Here is a 13,100-nt window from a genome sequence, read left to right as displayed (position 1 = left end):
AGTAGGTGCCAGGCGCACTGGTTTGAGTGTGTCAAGAACTGCAACGCTGCTGGGTTTTTCGCGCTCAACAGTTTCCTGTGTCTATCAAGAATGGTCCACCACCCAAAGGACATCCAGCCAACGGCAGGCCAGTGGTCGAAAACAGTTAATTGATGAGAGGACAAAGGAGGCTGACACGAATTGTGCAGAGCAACAGACAGGCTACAGTTAGTCAACTGACAGTCCATTACAACATTGGTGCCCAAAGACCCATAAAAGAAGGCACAACTCGTCGTACCTTGACACGAATGTGTTATGTCAGTTGACGACCTTACAGAGTTCCACTTCTTTCAGCAAAGAACAAGAAACTGCGGTTGCAGTGGCCTAAGGAACAAAAACGCTGGACATTGGAGAATTGGAAAAAACATTCCCTGGTCTGATGAATCCCAGTTCCTGCTGTTGCATGCTGATGGGAGGACTAAGATATGGAGAAAAACAAATGAGCACATGCATCCATTATACCGCGTGTCAACATTGTAGGCAGGTGGTGGTGGTGTGGGGTGTTTTTTCATGGCCCACATTGAGCCCCTTATAAAAGTGGAGCAACGTTTGTATGCCACAGGATATCTGAACATCATTGCCAATCACGTGCATCCCTTCATTGCAGGAGTGTATCCATCTGCAAATTGATTGATTTTATCAGGATAATCCCCCATGCCACAAGGCTAGGATTGTCCAGGAATGGTTCCACGAACATAACAGTGAATTAGGCTTCCTGCAGTGGCCTGCCCAGTCACCAGATCTCAATCCAATTAAGCATCTGTGGGATGAGATGGAATGAGCTAGTCGGAATAGAGTTCCACTACCAGCCAACTGTGGAAAGTATTGGAGTCAACATGGGGACCACTTGACACCTTGTAGAGTCCATGCCCTGACGAATTGAGGCTGTTCTGAGGGCAAAAGGGTGTGCAACTCAATATATACTGAAGTAACAAGATGGAACTCATTAGCGATGGCCAACATCCTCTAACAGTAAAGCTCATTAAAGGTTTAAAAGACACCCTCCAGAGTAAGTGGCCAGCACTATTTCGACCTAATTCCTGTCCTAGTGCAGAAATGCACATTTAGTTCCACCCTCTGAACACTGACGTATGGCTCCTTATAAATATTGATTAAATCAGGCGTGCAAATCTCCACCTTCATCGGTTTGCACAGCCCATACCGTCTCCGGCACAGGTCACACTCCGTGATTTGTAAATAAACCAAACAGCCAGGGTAGCTAATCGCTACGGAGCACAGCACAGTTAACAATAGCCATGACAAGGCATCCACTCTCGTCCTCCCTCTTCTGCTACGGAATTGAATGATCAAGGATGAATACATAGAGGTAATACTGGAATTTAACCGGCAAAGCTAGAGGCTAACTAACCTACTCCCTGGACCAATAAATCTAGCTAGCTACAAGTAACTATTAGCAACTGTGGATAATTGGTTCCAAAGTTGTTTCAAGCATAAGAGTACCCGTAACTATGCTAGCTAGCTACCATTCAGCTGTTTTTCTGAAAACCTAATTATCTGAATAGTAAAGGTTATGTAGTTAGTAGCAAGCTACTGTACTCGAAATGTAATTAACTTGGTAGCTACCTGGCTCACCAACTAAAAATAACTGGAATGACCTAGCTGTAATGTTTACATGTATCTTCACTAGTTGGAGCCAAGAAAAGCAACTATTGTCTTTACCAACGATGGACACTAGTTAGAATGTGTACCAATAACTTTCTAAAAATATAGCTAGCTACTAATAAAATAGCCCAACTTCTTGAACATTGTTTTGATGAGCCGGTTAGAATAAGGCTGTCACTTGGTCAAATAAAGAATCATACTTTATACCAAATGCTTTGCCTAACTCTCTTAACCAAAAGGTCGCTGGTTGGAATCCCCAAGCTGACTACAGTAGGTGAAAAATCTGTTGATGTGCCATTGAGCAAGGCGCTTAGCCCCTAATTGCTCCTGTAAGTCACTATGGCTAAATTACTAAAATGTATATAAACATCTTACAATGTACACATATCATGTAATTCTACTATAACATATATATGAACTTGACTGCTTTATATGGATTTACTTCACTGCAGTGTTACTGGTGACATTGTGTTACTATACTATAGCTAGCCAGCCAGCCAAACTTGTTAGTGACCCATAGGCCTACTCTTGCTGCTAACGTTATAGTAGCGCTGCCATGCAAAATATGTCTCCAGAAACTACTATGTATCCCAGCAGTGTTGACGTTTCACCTATCGACATCTTTATCTACTTTTGATGTCACCAGCTAGCTATACGGCTAATGTTAGCTAGGTGACGTTAGCCATGAAGTGAGCACCTGATAAGTTGTTCGGCTAAGGTGTGCGTTGCCAGGCTGCTTACTGTAGACAAGTGAACGTCAGTTGTTCATCAGAATGATATTAGCTATTTTCTTACTCACCGCTTCACTGTCAGCTCATCCAACAGCTCCAGATCGAACGAGGTGCATTACTAACAGCAGTAAGCCGTAGCACCAGGTTGTAAATGGGAAGTAATGAGCCCAGATGTGTACATGTTTTATAGGTGGTTCCAAATTAACTAAAGCCAGCCCTCACAAGATACGTATGGCCATTTATTATCAGTAAACACACGGCATAGATGCGGAATAATACAAAGGATTTCCCTGTTCAAGTCCAAATAAATCATACTTCGACTAAAATGATGACTTGGGGACAAAAGGCCACTAAAATGTGCAGTTGTGTCACAGAACAATGCCACAGAGGTCTCAAGATTTGAGGGACTGTGCAATTAGCATGCCGACAGCAGGAATGTCTACCAGATCTGTTGCCGAGGAATATAATGTTAATTTCTCTACCAACGTTGTTTTAGAGAATTTGGCACTAAGTCCAATAGTCATCACAACAGCAGAGCACGTGCATGGCGTTGTGTGGGCGAGCAGTTTGCTGATGTCAACGTTGTGAACAGAATGCCCCATGGTGGCGGTGGGGTTATGGTATGGGCAGGCATAAGCTACAAACGAACACAATTGCATTTTATCTATGGCAAATTTCAGCATGATAACACACGGCCATATGTCCCAGTACTTCCTTGGCCTGCATACTCAGCCATATCACCCATTGAGCATGTTTGTGATGCTCTGGATCGACAGCATGTTCCAGTTCCCACCAATATCCAGCAACTTCACACAACCATTGAAGGGGAGTGGGACAACATTCCACAGTCAACAGCCCGATCAACTCTATGCGAAGGAGATGTGTCGCGCTGCATGAGGCAAAAGGTGGTCACACCAAATACTGAATGGTTCTGATCCACGCCCCTACTTTTTTTGCATATCTGTATTCCCAGTCATGTCAAATCCAGATAAATTCATTATGGCCTATTTAAATTGACTGAATTCCTTATATTAAATGTAACACAGTAAAATCTTAGACATTTTTGCATGTTTTTATATTTTCGTTCAGTCTATTTAGCCATTAGCATGAATGAATGCCATTGTCATGCCCTAAAATAACTGTCAACCAGCACTCGTGTATAACCGCAATTGGCCCGACACGCAGTTGATATGGGTACTCAGTTGATGAAACCAATGCTGCATACTCCGGTTGTAAAACAGTCTCAAGCGCTCAAAATTGTCTAGGATTCTCCTCTATTAAATAGTGGCCATTCTGACAGTTAAAAATTAAGTTGAAATGTACTCTTTGACAAGTAACTCCTATTCTGTCAAGATCACCCCTGAACACGGAATATTTTAACCTTACAAATAGATAAACATCTTAGTTAGCTACCTCGCCCACCTTAGCCATATGATTCCTAGTTCATTGAATGAGGGAATTATTTTAGAAAGAAAGTATTTGGTTGTTATTGTAATGGTGCAGGGTGGCCAACAATCGTCCTGGAGAGTCCAGGAGAGCTACTGGGTGTGCAGGCTTTTCCTCCAGTCCTTCTCGAACAAACCCCATTGTAATTAATTTATAAATAAAAATCGACTCTGGTGTGTTTGAGCAGGATTGGACAAAAAGCCTGCACACCCAGTAGCTCTCCAGATGGAGGGTTGACAGACCACATGTGTATTATACAGTAGCCTATCAGTGCAGTATTTTACTTTGTGGGGGAGGTTAAGTGCCTTGCTCAAGGCCACAACGGAAGGAGATATAATACATGGGATATAGAGACCAGCAGTCTTCCATTGTCAACACCAATGATAAAAATTAAGGTTATTTTGTGATGCGGTTCCTTGCATCACACAATACAATTTTCAGTCACTTTCTTGGTCCGTAGTGTTAGACCATTGAGCTTTCGGACAATAAAATCAATGCTACTAAAAGTTAATGTCAAGCCCTGACTGATTGTCACATGCAGCAGCATTCTATATGGGTGACATCTCACTCCGTGGTAGGAGCTTGTGTGTGTCACTCCGTGCTTGTGTCTGGGTGCAAAGCCTCAGTCATCTGAATACAATACTAATACCACAGGGCTCCATGGACCATTCAGCCACCGCTATACTCCACACAGCAGGGTCCTGTGTGTGTGTCAGAGAGCACTGCTCTGACTCTTCACCGCCAGTATCCTCAGTGATGAGTTGGATAAACTAGCCTTATAGTGGTGCCAAAGCTTTGGTCAAATTCATTTTGTAGTGGCAGACTCTCAAACAGACAAGTGGTGCTGCTATTCATTTCTTTATTTAACTCTTATTAATTATCCATCCAGACGCCTAGTCACTTTACCATGCCTTCACGTCCATATCTACCTCAAATACATCATACCCTTGCACATCGATCTGGTACTAAGGGTACAGTGCATTCAGAAAGTAATCAGACCCCTTCACTTTTTCCACCTTTTGCTACATTACAGCCTTATTCTAAAATTGATAAAATATTTTTTTCCCCTCAAACTACACACAACACCCCATACATTTTGGCACATTTATTAAAAATAACAGAAATACCTTAAGTATTCAAACCCTTTGCAATGAGACTCGATATTGAGCTTAGGTGCATCCTGTTTCCATTGATCATCCTTGAGATGTTTTACCTGCGGTAAATTCAATTGACTGAACATGATATGGAAAGGAACCTACCTGTCTATATGAGGTCCCACAGTTGACAGTGCATGTCAGAGCAAAAACCAAGCCATGAGGTCGAAGGAATTGTCCGTAGAGCCACGAGACAGGATTGTGTCGAGGCACAGATCGGGAGAAGGGTACCAAAAAATGTCTGCAGATTTGAAGGTCCCCAAGAACACAGTGGCCTCCATAATAATTTAATGGAAAAAGTTTGGAACCACCTAGACTCTTCCTAGAGCTGGCCGCCCGGCCAAACTGAGCAATTGGTGGAAAAGGGCCTTGGTCAGGGAGGTGACCAAGAACCCGATGGTCACTGACAGAGGTCTAGAGTTCCTCTGTGGATATGAGAGAACCTTCCAGAAGGACAACCATCTCTCCACCAATCAGGCATTTATGGTAGTGGCCAGACAGAAGCCACTCCTCAGTAAAAAGGCACATGACAGCCCGCTTGGAGTTTGCCAAAAGGCACCTAAAGACTCAAAGACCATGAGAAACAAGATTCTCTGGTCTGATGAAACCAAGAGAACTATTTTGCCTAAAATGCTGAGCGTCATGTCTGGAGGAAACCAGGCACCGCTCATCACCTGGCCAATACCATCCCTACGGTGAAGCATGGTGGCAGCATCATGCTGTGGGGATGTTTTTCAGCGGCAGGAACTGGGAGACTAGTCAGGATCGAGGGAAAGATGAACGGAGCAAAGTACAGAGATCCTTGATAAAAAAATCTGCTCCAGAACACTCAGGACCTCAGACCGGGACAAAGGATCACTTTCCAACAGGACAACGTCCCTAAGCACACAGCCAAGACAACAGAGGAACAGCTTCGGGACAAGTCTCTGAATGTCCAACCTGACAGGGCTTGTTAGGATCTGCAGAGAAGAATGGGAGAAGCTCACCAAATACAGGTGTGCCAAACTTGTAGCGTCATACCCGAGAAGACCCGAGGCTGTAATCACTGCCAAAGGTGCTTCAACAAAGTACTGAGTAAAGGGTCGGAACACGTACACTACCTTTCAAAAGTTTGGGGTCACTTAGATTTGTCCTTGTTTTTGAAAGAAAAGCAAATGTTTTGTCCATTAAAATAACATCAAATTGATCAGAAATACAGTGTAGACATTTTTGCTCCAGATACTCAACTAGTCTAAAGAAGGCCAGTTTTATTGCTTCTTTAATCAGAACAGTTTTCAGCTGTGCTAACATAATTGCAAAATGGTTTTCTAGTGATCAATTGGCCTTTTAAAATGATAAACCTGGATTAGCTAACACAACGTGCCATTGGAACACAGGAGTGATGGTTGTTGATAATGGGCCTCTGTACGCCAATGTAGATATTCCATTAGAAATCAGCCATATCCAGCTATAAGTCATTTACAACATTAACAATGTCTACACTGTTATTTTAATGGACAAAAAAAAAAAGTGCTTTTCTTTCAAAAACAAGGACATTTCTAAGTGACCCCAAACTTTTGAACAGTAGTGTATGTAAATATGATATTTTTTTTTATTTTTTTTTTATATAAATTAGCAAAAATGTCTACAAACCACTTTGTGTGTAGATTGTTGAGGAAAAAACTATTGAATCAATTTTAGAATAAGGCTGAAACGTAACAAAATGTAGAAAAAGTGAAGGGGTCTGAACACTTACCGAATGCACTGTATATAATTTCAGCAAAAAAAGAAACGTCTTTTCACTGTCAAGTGCGTTTATTTTCAGCAAACTTAACATGTGGTGTAAATATTTGTATGAACATAAGATTCAACAACTGAGACAAACTGAACAAGTTCCACAGACACGTGACTAACAGAAATTGAATAATGTGCCCCTAAACAAAGTGGGGGTCAAAATCAAAAGTAACAGTCAGTATCTGTGGTGTGGCCACCAACTGCATTAAGTACTGCAGTGTATCTCCCCCGTCATGGACTGCACCAGATTTGCCAGTTCTTGCTGTGAGATGTTACCCCACTCTTCCACCAAGGCACCCGCAAGTTCCTGGACATTTCTGCAGGGGGGAATGGCCCTAGCCCTCACCCTCCAATCAAACAGGTCCCAGTGTAACGCTAATTTCTTCGACGATAAACGCAAATCCGACCATCACCCCTGGTGAGACAAAACCGCGACTCGTCAGTGAAGAGCACTTTTTGCCCGTCCTGTCTGATCCAGTGCCGGTGGGTTTGTGCCCATAGGCGACGTTGTTGCCGGTGCTGTCTGGTGAGGACCTGCCTTACAACAGGCCTACAAGCCCTCAGTCCAGCCTCTCTCAGCCTATTGCGGACAATCTGAGAATTGATGGAGGGATTGTGCGTTCCTGGTTTAACTCGGGCAGTTGTTGTTGCCATCTTGTACTTGCCCCGCAGGTGTGATGTTCGGATGTACCGATCCTGTGCAGGTGTTGTTACACGTGGTCTGCCACTGCGAGGACGATCAGCTGTCCGTCCTGTCTCCCTGTAGCACTGTCTTAGGCGTCTCACAATACGGACATTGCAATTTATTGCCCTGGCCACATCTGCAGTCCTCATGCCCAAGGCACATTCACGCAGATGAGCAGGGACCCTGAGCATCTTTCTTTTGGTGTTTTTCAGAGTCAGTAGAAAGGCCTCTTCAGTGTCCTAAGTGTTCATAACTATGACCTTAATTGCCTACCGTCTGTAAGCTGTTAGTGTCTTAACGACCATTACACAGGTGCATGTTCATTAATTGTTCATGGTTCTTTGAACAAGCATGGGAAACAGTGTTTAAACCCTTTACAATAAAGATCTGTGAAGTTATTTGGATATTTACAAATTATCTTTGAAAGACAGGGTCCTGAAAAAGGGAAGTTACTTTTTTTGCTGAGTTTAGCTCCATTCTAATGTATTTTATGTTACTTTTTAACTCTGCATCACTGGGAAGGGCTATTAAGCGAGCATTTCACGGTTAAGTGTACACCTGTTGTATTCGGCACCTGTGACAAATAAAACTTCATTAGAAGAGCAGAGAGAACTTATTTTCACTGGAAAAGTATTAGTGGTGTTTTTGAGAATTACATTTAGTAGTGGCAAAGGCTGCACTGGCGATAAAAAAGATATTTTCCATTAAATGTATTACTTCTGTGTGTTTATGTAATCATTGTCTTAGCTGTGACAGGTTAATTATTAATCAACTGATCTAATTAAATCTTTACTGAGACTGAATTATGGTTAGCAGATAATTAGTCAAATTAGAGTTCCATGTAAAGTCACAGTACGTCAGACACTACTCAAGTAGTATACAGTATTCATGGTGTTGCTGTAATAACACAAGCTACATCAGGGATCATCAACTAAATTCAGCTGTGGGACAATTTTTTCTTGAGCGAGTGGTTGGAGGGCCAGAACATAATTCAAAATAATCTGTTGAAGTCAAATTGACCACAAGATGCCCAAACAGACATAATATTTTTTTATTTTTTTAAACTTGCTTCTATTTGTATATGATCACATCTCTCCATTATGCTTGGGAATATTTGGGAACAGATTTCCAAAATGTAAATCATTCGAAACTGATTTCCTAGTGTTTTTACAGTCTTTTATGTCCAACAATAAAAAAACAAAAAATAGATTTTGTTTTGCTCAGGAAACATGGGAGCAAATAAAAACCACCCGTGGGCCACCAGTTGGGGAACCCTGCACCACATGTTGCATTGCTTGCTACATTATGTCGACGTATACAGTGTTGTACTGTATATAATGAGTATTGCTTGAATATACAGTATTCATTGTTTTTCTCGCTACAGTATTAGGAATGTGGAAACTGGATATTTGCTATGGAACTATACAATATTCATTGTGTTTGAATACATTGTTCAATACTGTATTCATAGTATTTTATTTTCATCGTATAGTTTGCCTCAGTGTGTCTGTGTTACAAGAGGCTCCAGAGGAGCGAGTGCAGTGGCTGTACCATTGTGTATTATTTTTTAATTATACCTATTCTCCATGAGCGGGAGGCAGAGGCCAGCAGAGCAACATAAGAGGGAAACTGACCACTGCAGGGCACAGCCATTTTGGGTTCACTTCAATACTACTGTGGAAGAATTAAACTTCCACAGCTCCTAAACATAACCCATTACTATAGGAGTTAAACTTCCACAGCTCCTAAACAGAACCCATTACTATAGGAGTTAAACTTCCACAGCTCCTAAACAGAACCCATTACTATAGGAGTTAAACTTCCACAGCTCCTAAACATAACCCATTACTATAGGAGTTAAACTTCCACAGCTCCTAAACATAACCCATTACTATAGGAGTTAAACTTCCACAGCTCCTAAACAGAACCCATTACTATAGGAGTTAAACTTCCACAGCTCCTAAACATAACCCATTACTATAGGAGTTAAACTTCCACAGCTCCTAAACAGAACCCATTACTATAGGAGTTAAACTTCCACAGCTCCTAAAATTAATCCATTACTGGCATTCTTGTCTGTTTTATTCTCATACTCATTTACACTATGGAAATAGTTACTTCAAATAGATTATTTGTTTAAATTGGAAAATATTACAATACAGACTATGATTGCCATGATTAGTACAGTATAGGAGGGTGTGTGCGCACGTTGCGTATGCATGCGTGTCAGTACCTATGGGTTCACTATCTCTGTGCTGCTGTTTGGCAGGGGGTTCTTCCGTCTCCCAGGGTGTGAGTTGGTTGATGGGCGTCTGTCCCCACTTCACCCCTGGCGCTAACAGCAGACCTGGAGCCTGGCTCTCCCTCTCCCCTGGAGGCCCACCTGACACCTGGGAGAGGAGAGAAAAACATTACGAAACAGTAGGACCAAACCATCTCTGACACCTGGATAACAGCGAGAGAGAGATTAAGAAGTCCGTTTATCAGCCTTTAACTGACAGTTGATAAACAACACAGCTTAGAGAACGATACAAACAAACATCAGGCCTGATAGACAAGAGATACAGAGATGATGGGGCTGTTCTTGGGCTGTTACACCGAAACATTTATGGAACAGCTAAACATTGTTTTTGTCAGCAAGCTTTGCAAACAAACGATCACATCATTTACTATTTTAATATCTGAAGACAAGTCCTTGGCACATGTCAAATAGTCTAAGCTTCTCGTAGCGTGGTCTAGACTAACTCCTTCTCTGTTCTAAATCACAGCCTTGAGCGATGTCTTGTCCTGTATGATTCACTAACCCATCTATACGCACACACTAGAGAACATGGTACGGGCAGCCATGTCCCCAAGTTAGCTAGCTAGCTATGTAGCCCGAGCGCACTTGCCTCTTGTATCAAACTGTCGTAATCCGGCGACTGGATTAACCTCTGGCTGGACTGCATCTTGTTAGCTACCCACTCATGCTGCATATAATCCATTTACTGTTCGGCAAAACAATATTCATATAGATACAATCTATAGCACTTTACAAAACAAAATATGCTAGCTAGCTAAGTAGCTAGCAAGATAAGCTTACATTCAATCACAGAAAGCTAACTTTGCAAACTAGTTTACAGCTGAAACTAACGTCAGTTCACTACTCTAAAACTTGATTTGTTATAATATGTCAAGCAAGCAGGGTGTCTCCAAAAACGTTCACTGGGTTAAATGGCTGTTCTTTCTATTTCGACAAACTGTTGCATGTCTGTCTTGAGTGACGTCTGTGGCTGCGCCAGTCTTGACGTTTTAAAGAGACATCGCACCTTTTTATGAAAGAAGCGATAAGGCTGCTTCTATGCAAATGTTGTTGATCCGTAGGCTAATACAATCCCAAATGTATGGGCAACATATTGTTTGTGATCTGTAGCACTAGAGACTCCACTGAAATCACACACTCTTATAGAATATGCATTCACCTGTATTGTGATTAGGCCTATGCCCTCTTGATTTACCCAGTTTATCAAGATATTTAACATTAAAATACAATTATTACCATTATGTTGTAGTAGTTAGATTGGTAAAACAGTGAAATGTATTGTTTTTTATTATTCATTAATGCCTACATGGTTGTCTCTGGGAAATGTTGTCATCAAAATGTTCAAATGTAATTACATTGAATCAGTATCGGCCCTAAAAAAAAATCCAGATCAGTCGTTCTGTAGCACATGTGCAAACAGACACAGATTTGTGCACACACACACACACATACGTGCACACACTCACACACACATACGTGCACACACTCACACACGTCTACTCTTATGTGACAGGGCCTAAGAGCAAGGTGAATCATTGTAAATGGGGTAAAGGAGTTAAGGAGAGTGTACTAACTGGTGACTGATGCTGATTATAGCCTCATAAAGGCAGGGATCAAAACCCACATCCTAGTCACTTTCTAACGGGCCCTTAATCTTAATGTACCACCCCACAGACCTATTCACTCAAATACTCAATTATACCTTGCAATGTGCAATCAAAGGCAATTAAAAGTTGGTATGGTTTTGAACATGGACGCTTATTAAAATTGTGTAGCCACATAATCAGAGTCTAGCTGTTATTAATCATGAAGCATAATTTTCTTTACAAATGGTAGAGTAGAATAAAAACATTCCCCTTTGCGGAATCCAAACGTAGAGCCACCATCATCCAAACGTAGAGCCACCATCATTCAAACGTAGAGCCACCATCATCCAAACGTAGAGCCACCATCATCCAAACGTAGAGCCACCATCATCCAAACGTAGAGCCACCTCAATCTGCTGTGAACATACATCATATATCCAATAGGATCTTCTTTTTTCTTTCTACCACAGTGAGAGACGTTATCAGAACAGCAAAAGCCTGATGGAAACCCTGGGTCAACCACCATCAGACCCTACAGCAACACACACACATACACACACACACACACACCAGCATCAGCATCAGCATCAGCCCCCACAGAAAAGGTCAGAGAGTCTCCGGCTCACCTCAGCCCAGCCTGCCTTCTGAGTTAATAGAAAAGACCTGGTCACCAGCCTTCCTTGACACACACATACACACCACATGATGCACACACATACTAGGCTAGGGTGGTATACTGTACACTGGGATATTTGGAAATAGCCATGGGATGTTTTTTCAATACCATCAATACCGTTGAAACTATTTATTTGAAGTTTTTTAGTACATTTGAATATTTGTAGCTCCTTTTTAAGAAAATACCCGCAGTTAACTTGTGCAATCCGTTAGGAGATAAAGATGATCACGTTCTTCATTTCGACCTTTCACATTTTTAATATGAAGCTAAATAGTAGTCCCCAGTCACATGGTGTTTGTTTACAAGCACACAATGAGGAGAGACCGGAGTTGTGTGAGTCACTCACTGTCGTGCAGCATGCGCCAGGTAATCTAATTACAGTATGGAATTCACAACTAAATGTTTGCCAGCTAGATATCTATTAAGTTAACTGTCTAAAGTATGCTAAATTCTCTGCAGTTATGCATTTGGTTTGCTAATTTAGTAGCTAGTTAGCCATCTAGCTAAGTGGTTAGCTTCTTCCAAAATCAAGCTTTGCTTGGTAACAGCACAGAATCCCCTCCTGGATCAAGAGTCTCGCTATCGAATATTTCTTTGCTCATGCAGCAAACTATGAGTGGCATTTATTTGGTTTCTTGTATAACTTTATGAGCTGGGATGTCTGTCCAGCAAATACTTTAGGTCAGAGACTGCATAAAATGTTCAAAACGTGCTCGTTAGCATTTAGTTAGCATTCTCTATGGGATTTTACATATAGTTGTCATTGATAACCTTTGGATTACAAAGGCTCAGTGGGGTTTGAAAATAGCACCCCTTGTGTTCAGTGCCAGTATTACTGAATATCCTGGTATGGCACAAGGTCTGTATGAAGGTATGATAATCTGGATACCGCCCAAGTCTAGCACACACACGTTGTCAGCTGTCCACAGTGAAATCTACAATAGGCTAGCTTCCCTCTCTGAACTCTACCTCCATCCTATTATCATTCCTGACCCCAAACCCATTTCATCAACTCTCCCATCATGCAATCTGCTACTGCGTTCAGGGGCAGACTTATTGATTTGGAGGCCCCAGGCAGAGGCCAG

The 13,100-nt window shown here is 41.8% G+C and overlaps 1 protein-coding gene across 2 annotated transcripts in view; it reads right to left on the bottom strand.

The window, feature by feature from the left end:
- The window catches only part of LOC139582718 (kelch-like protein 29), a 341,969-nt gene that overhangs the window by 131,280 nt on the left and 197,589 nt on the right, over positions 1-13,100 (bottom strand). Inside the window, exons 1-2 of one of the 2 annotated variants that reach the window (XM_071412973.1) lie at positions 10,343-10,718; positions 9,685-9,841 (exon numbers count right to left, since the gene is read on the bottom strand). In XM_071412973.1, coding sequence (XP_071269074.1) covers positions 9,685-9,841; positions 10,343-10,435 — 250 coding nt within the window. In that variant the 5' untranslated portion in view covers positions 10,436-10,718. Of the gene's footprint in view, positions 1-9,684; positions 9,842-10,342; positions 10,719-13,100 lie in introns of those variants that run through there. The other variant, XM_071412971.1, reaches the window with a different exon arrangement.

Source organism: Salvelinus alpinus, chromosome 8 (genome assembly GCF_045679555.1).
Source record: "Salvelinus alpinus chromosome 8, SLU_Salpinus.1, whole genome shotgun sequence".
Lineage (NCBI taxonomy): Eukaryota > Metazoa > Chordata > Actinopteri > Salmoniformes > Salmonidae > Salvelinus > Salvelinus alpinus.
This window is presented reverse-complemented; position numbering and strand designations above follow the sequence as displayed.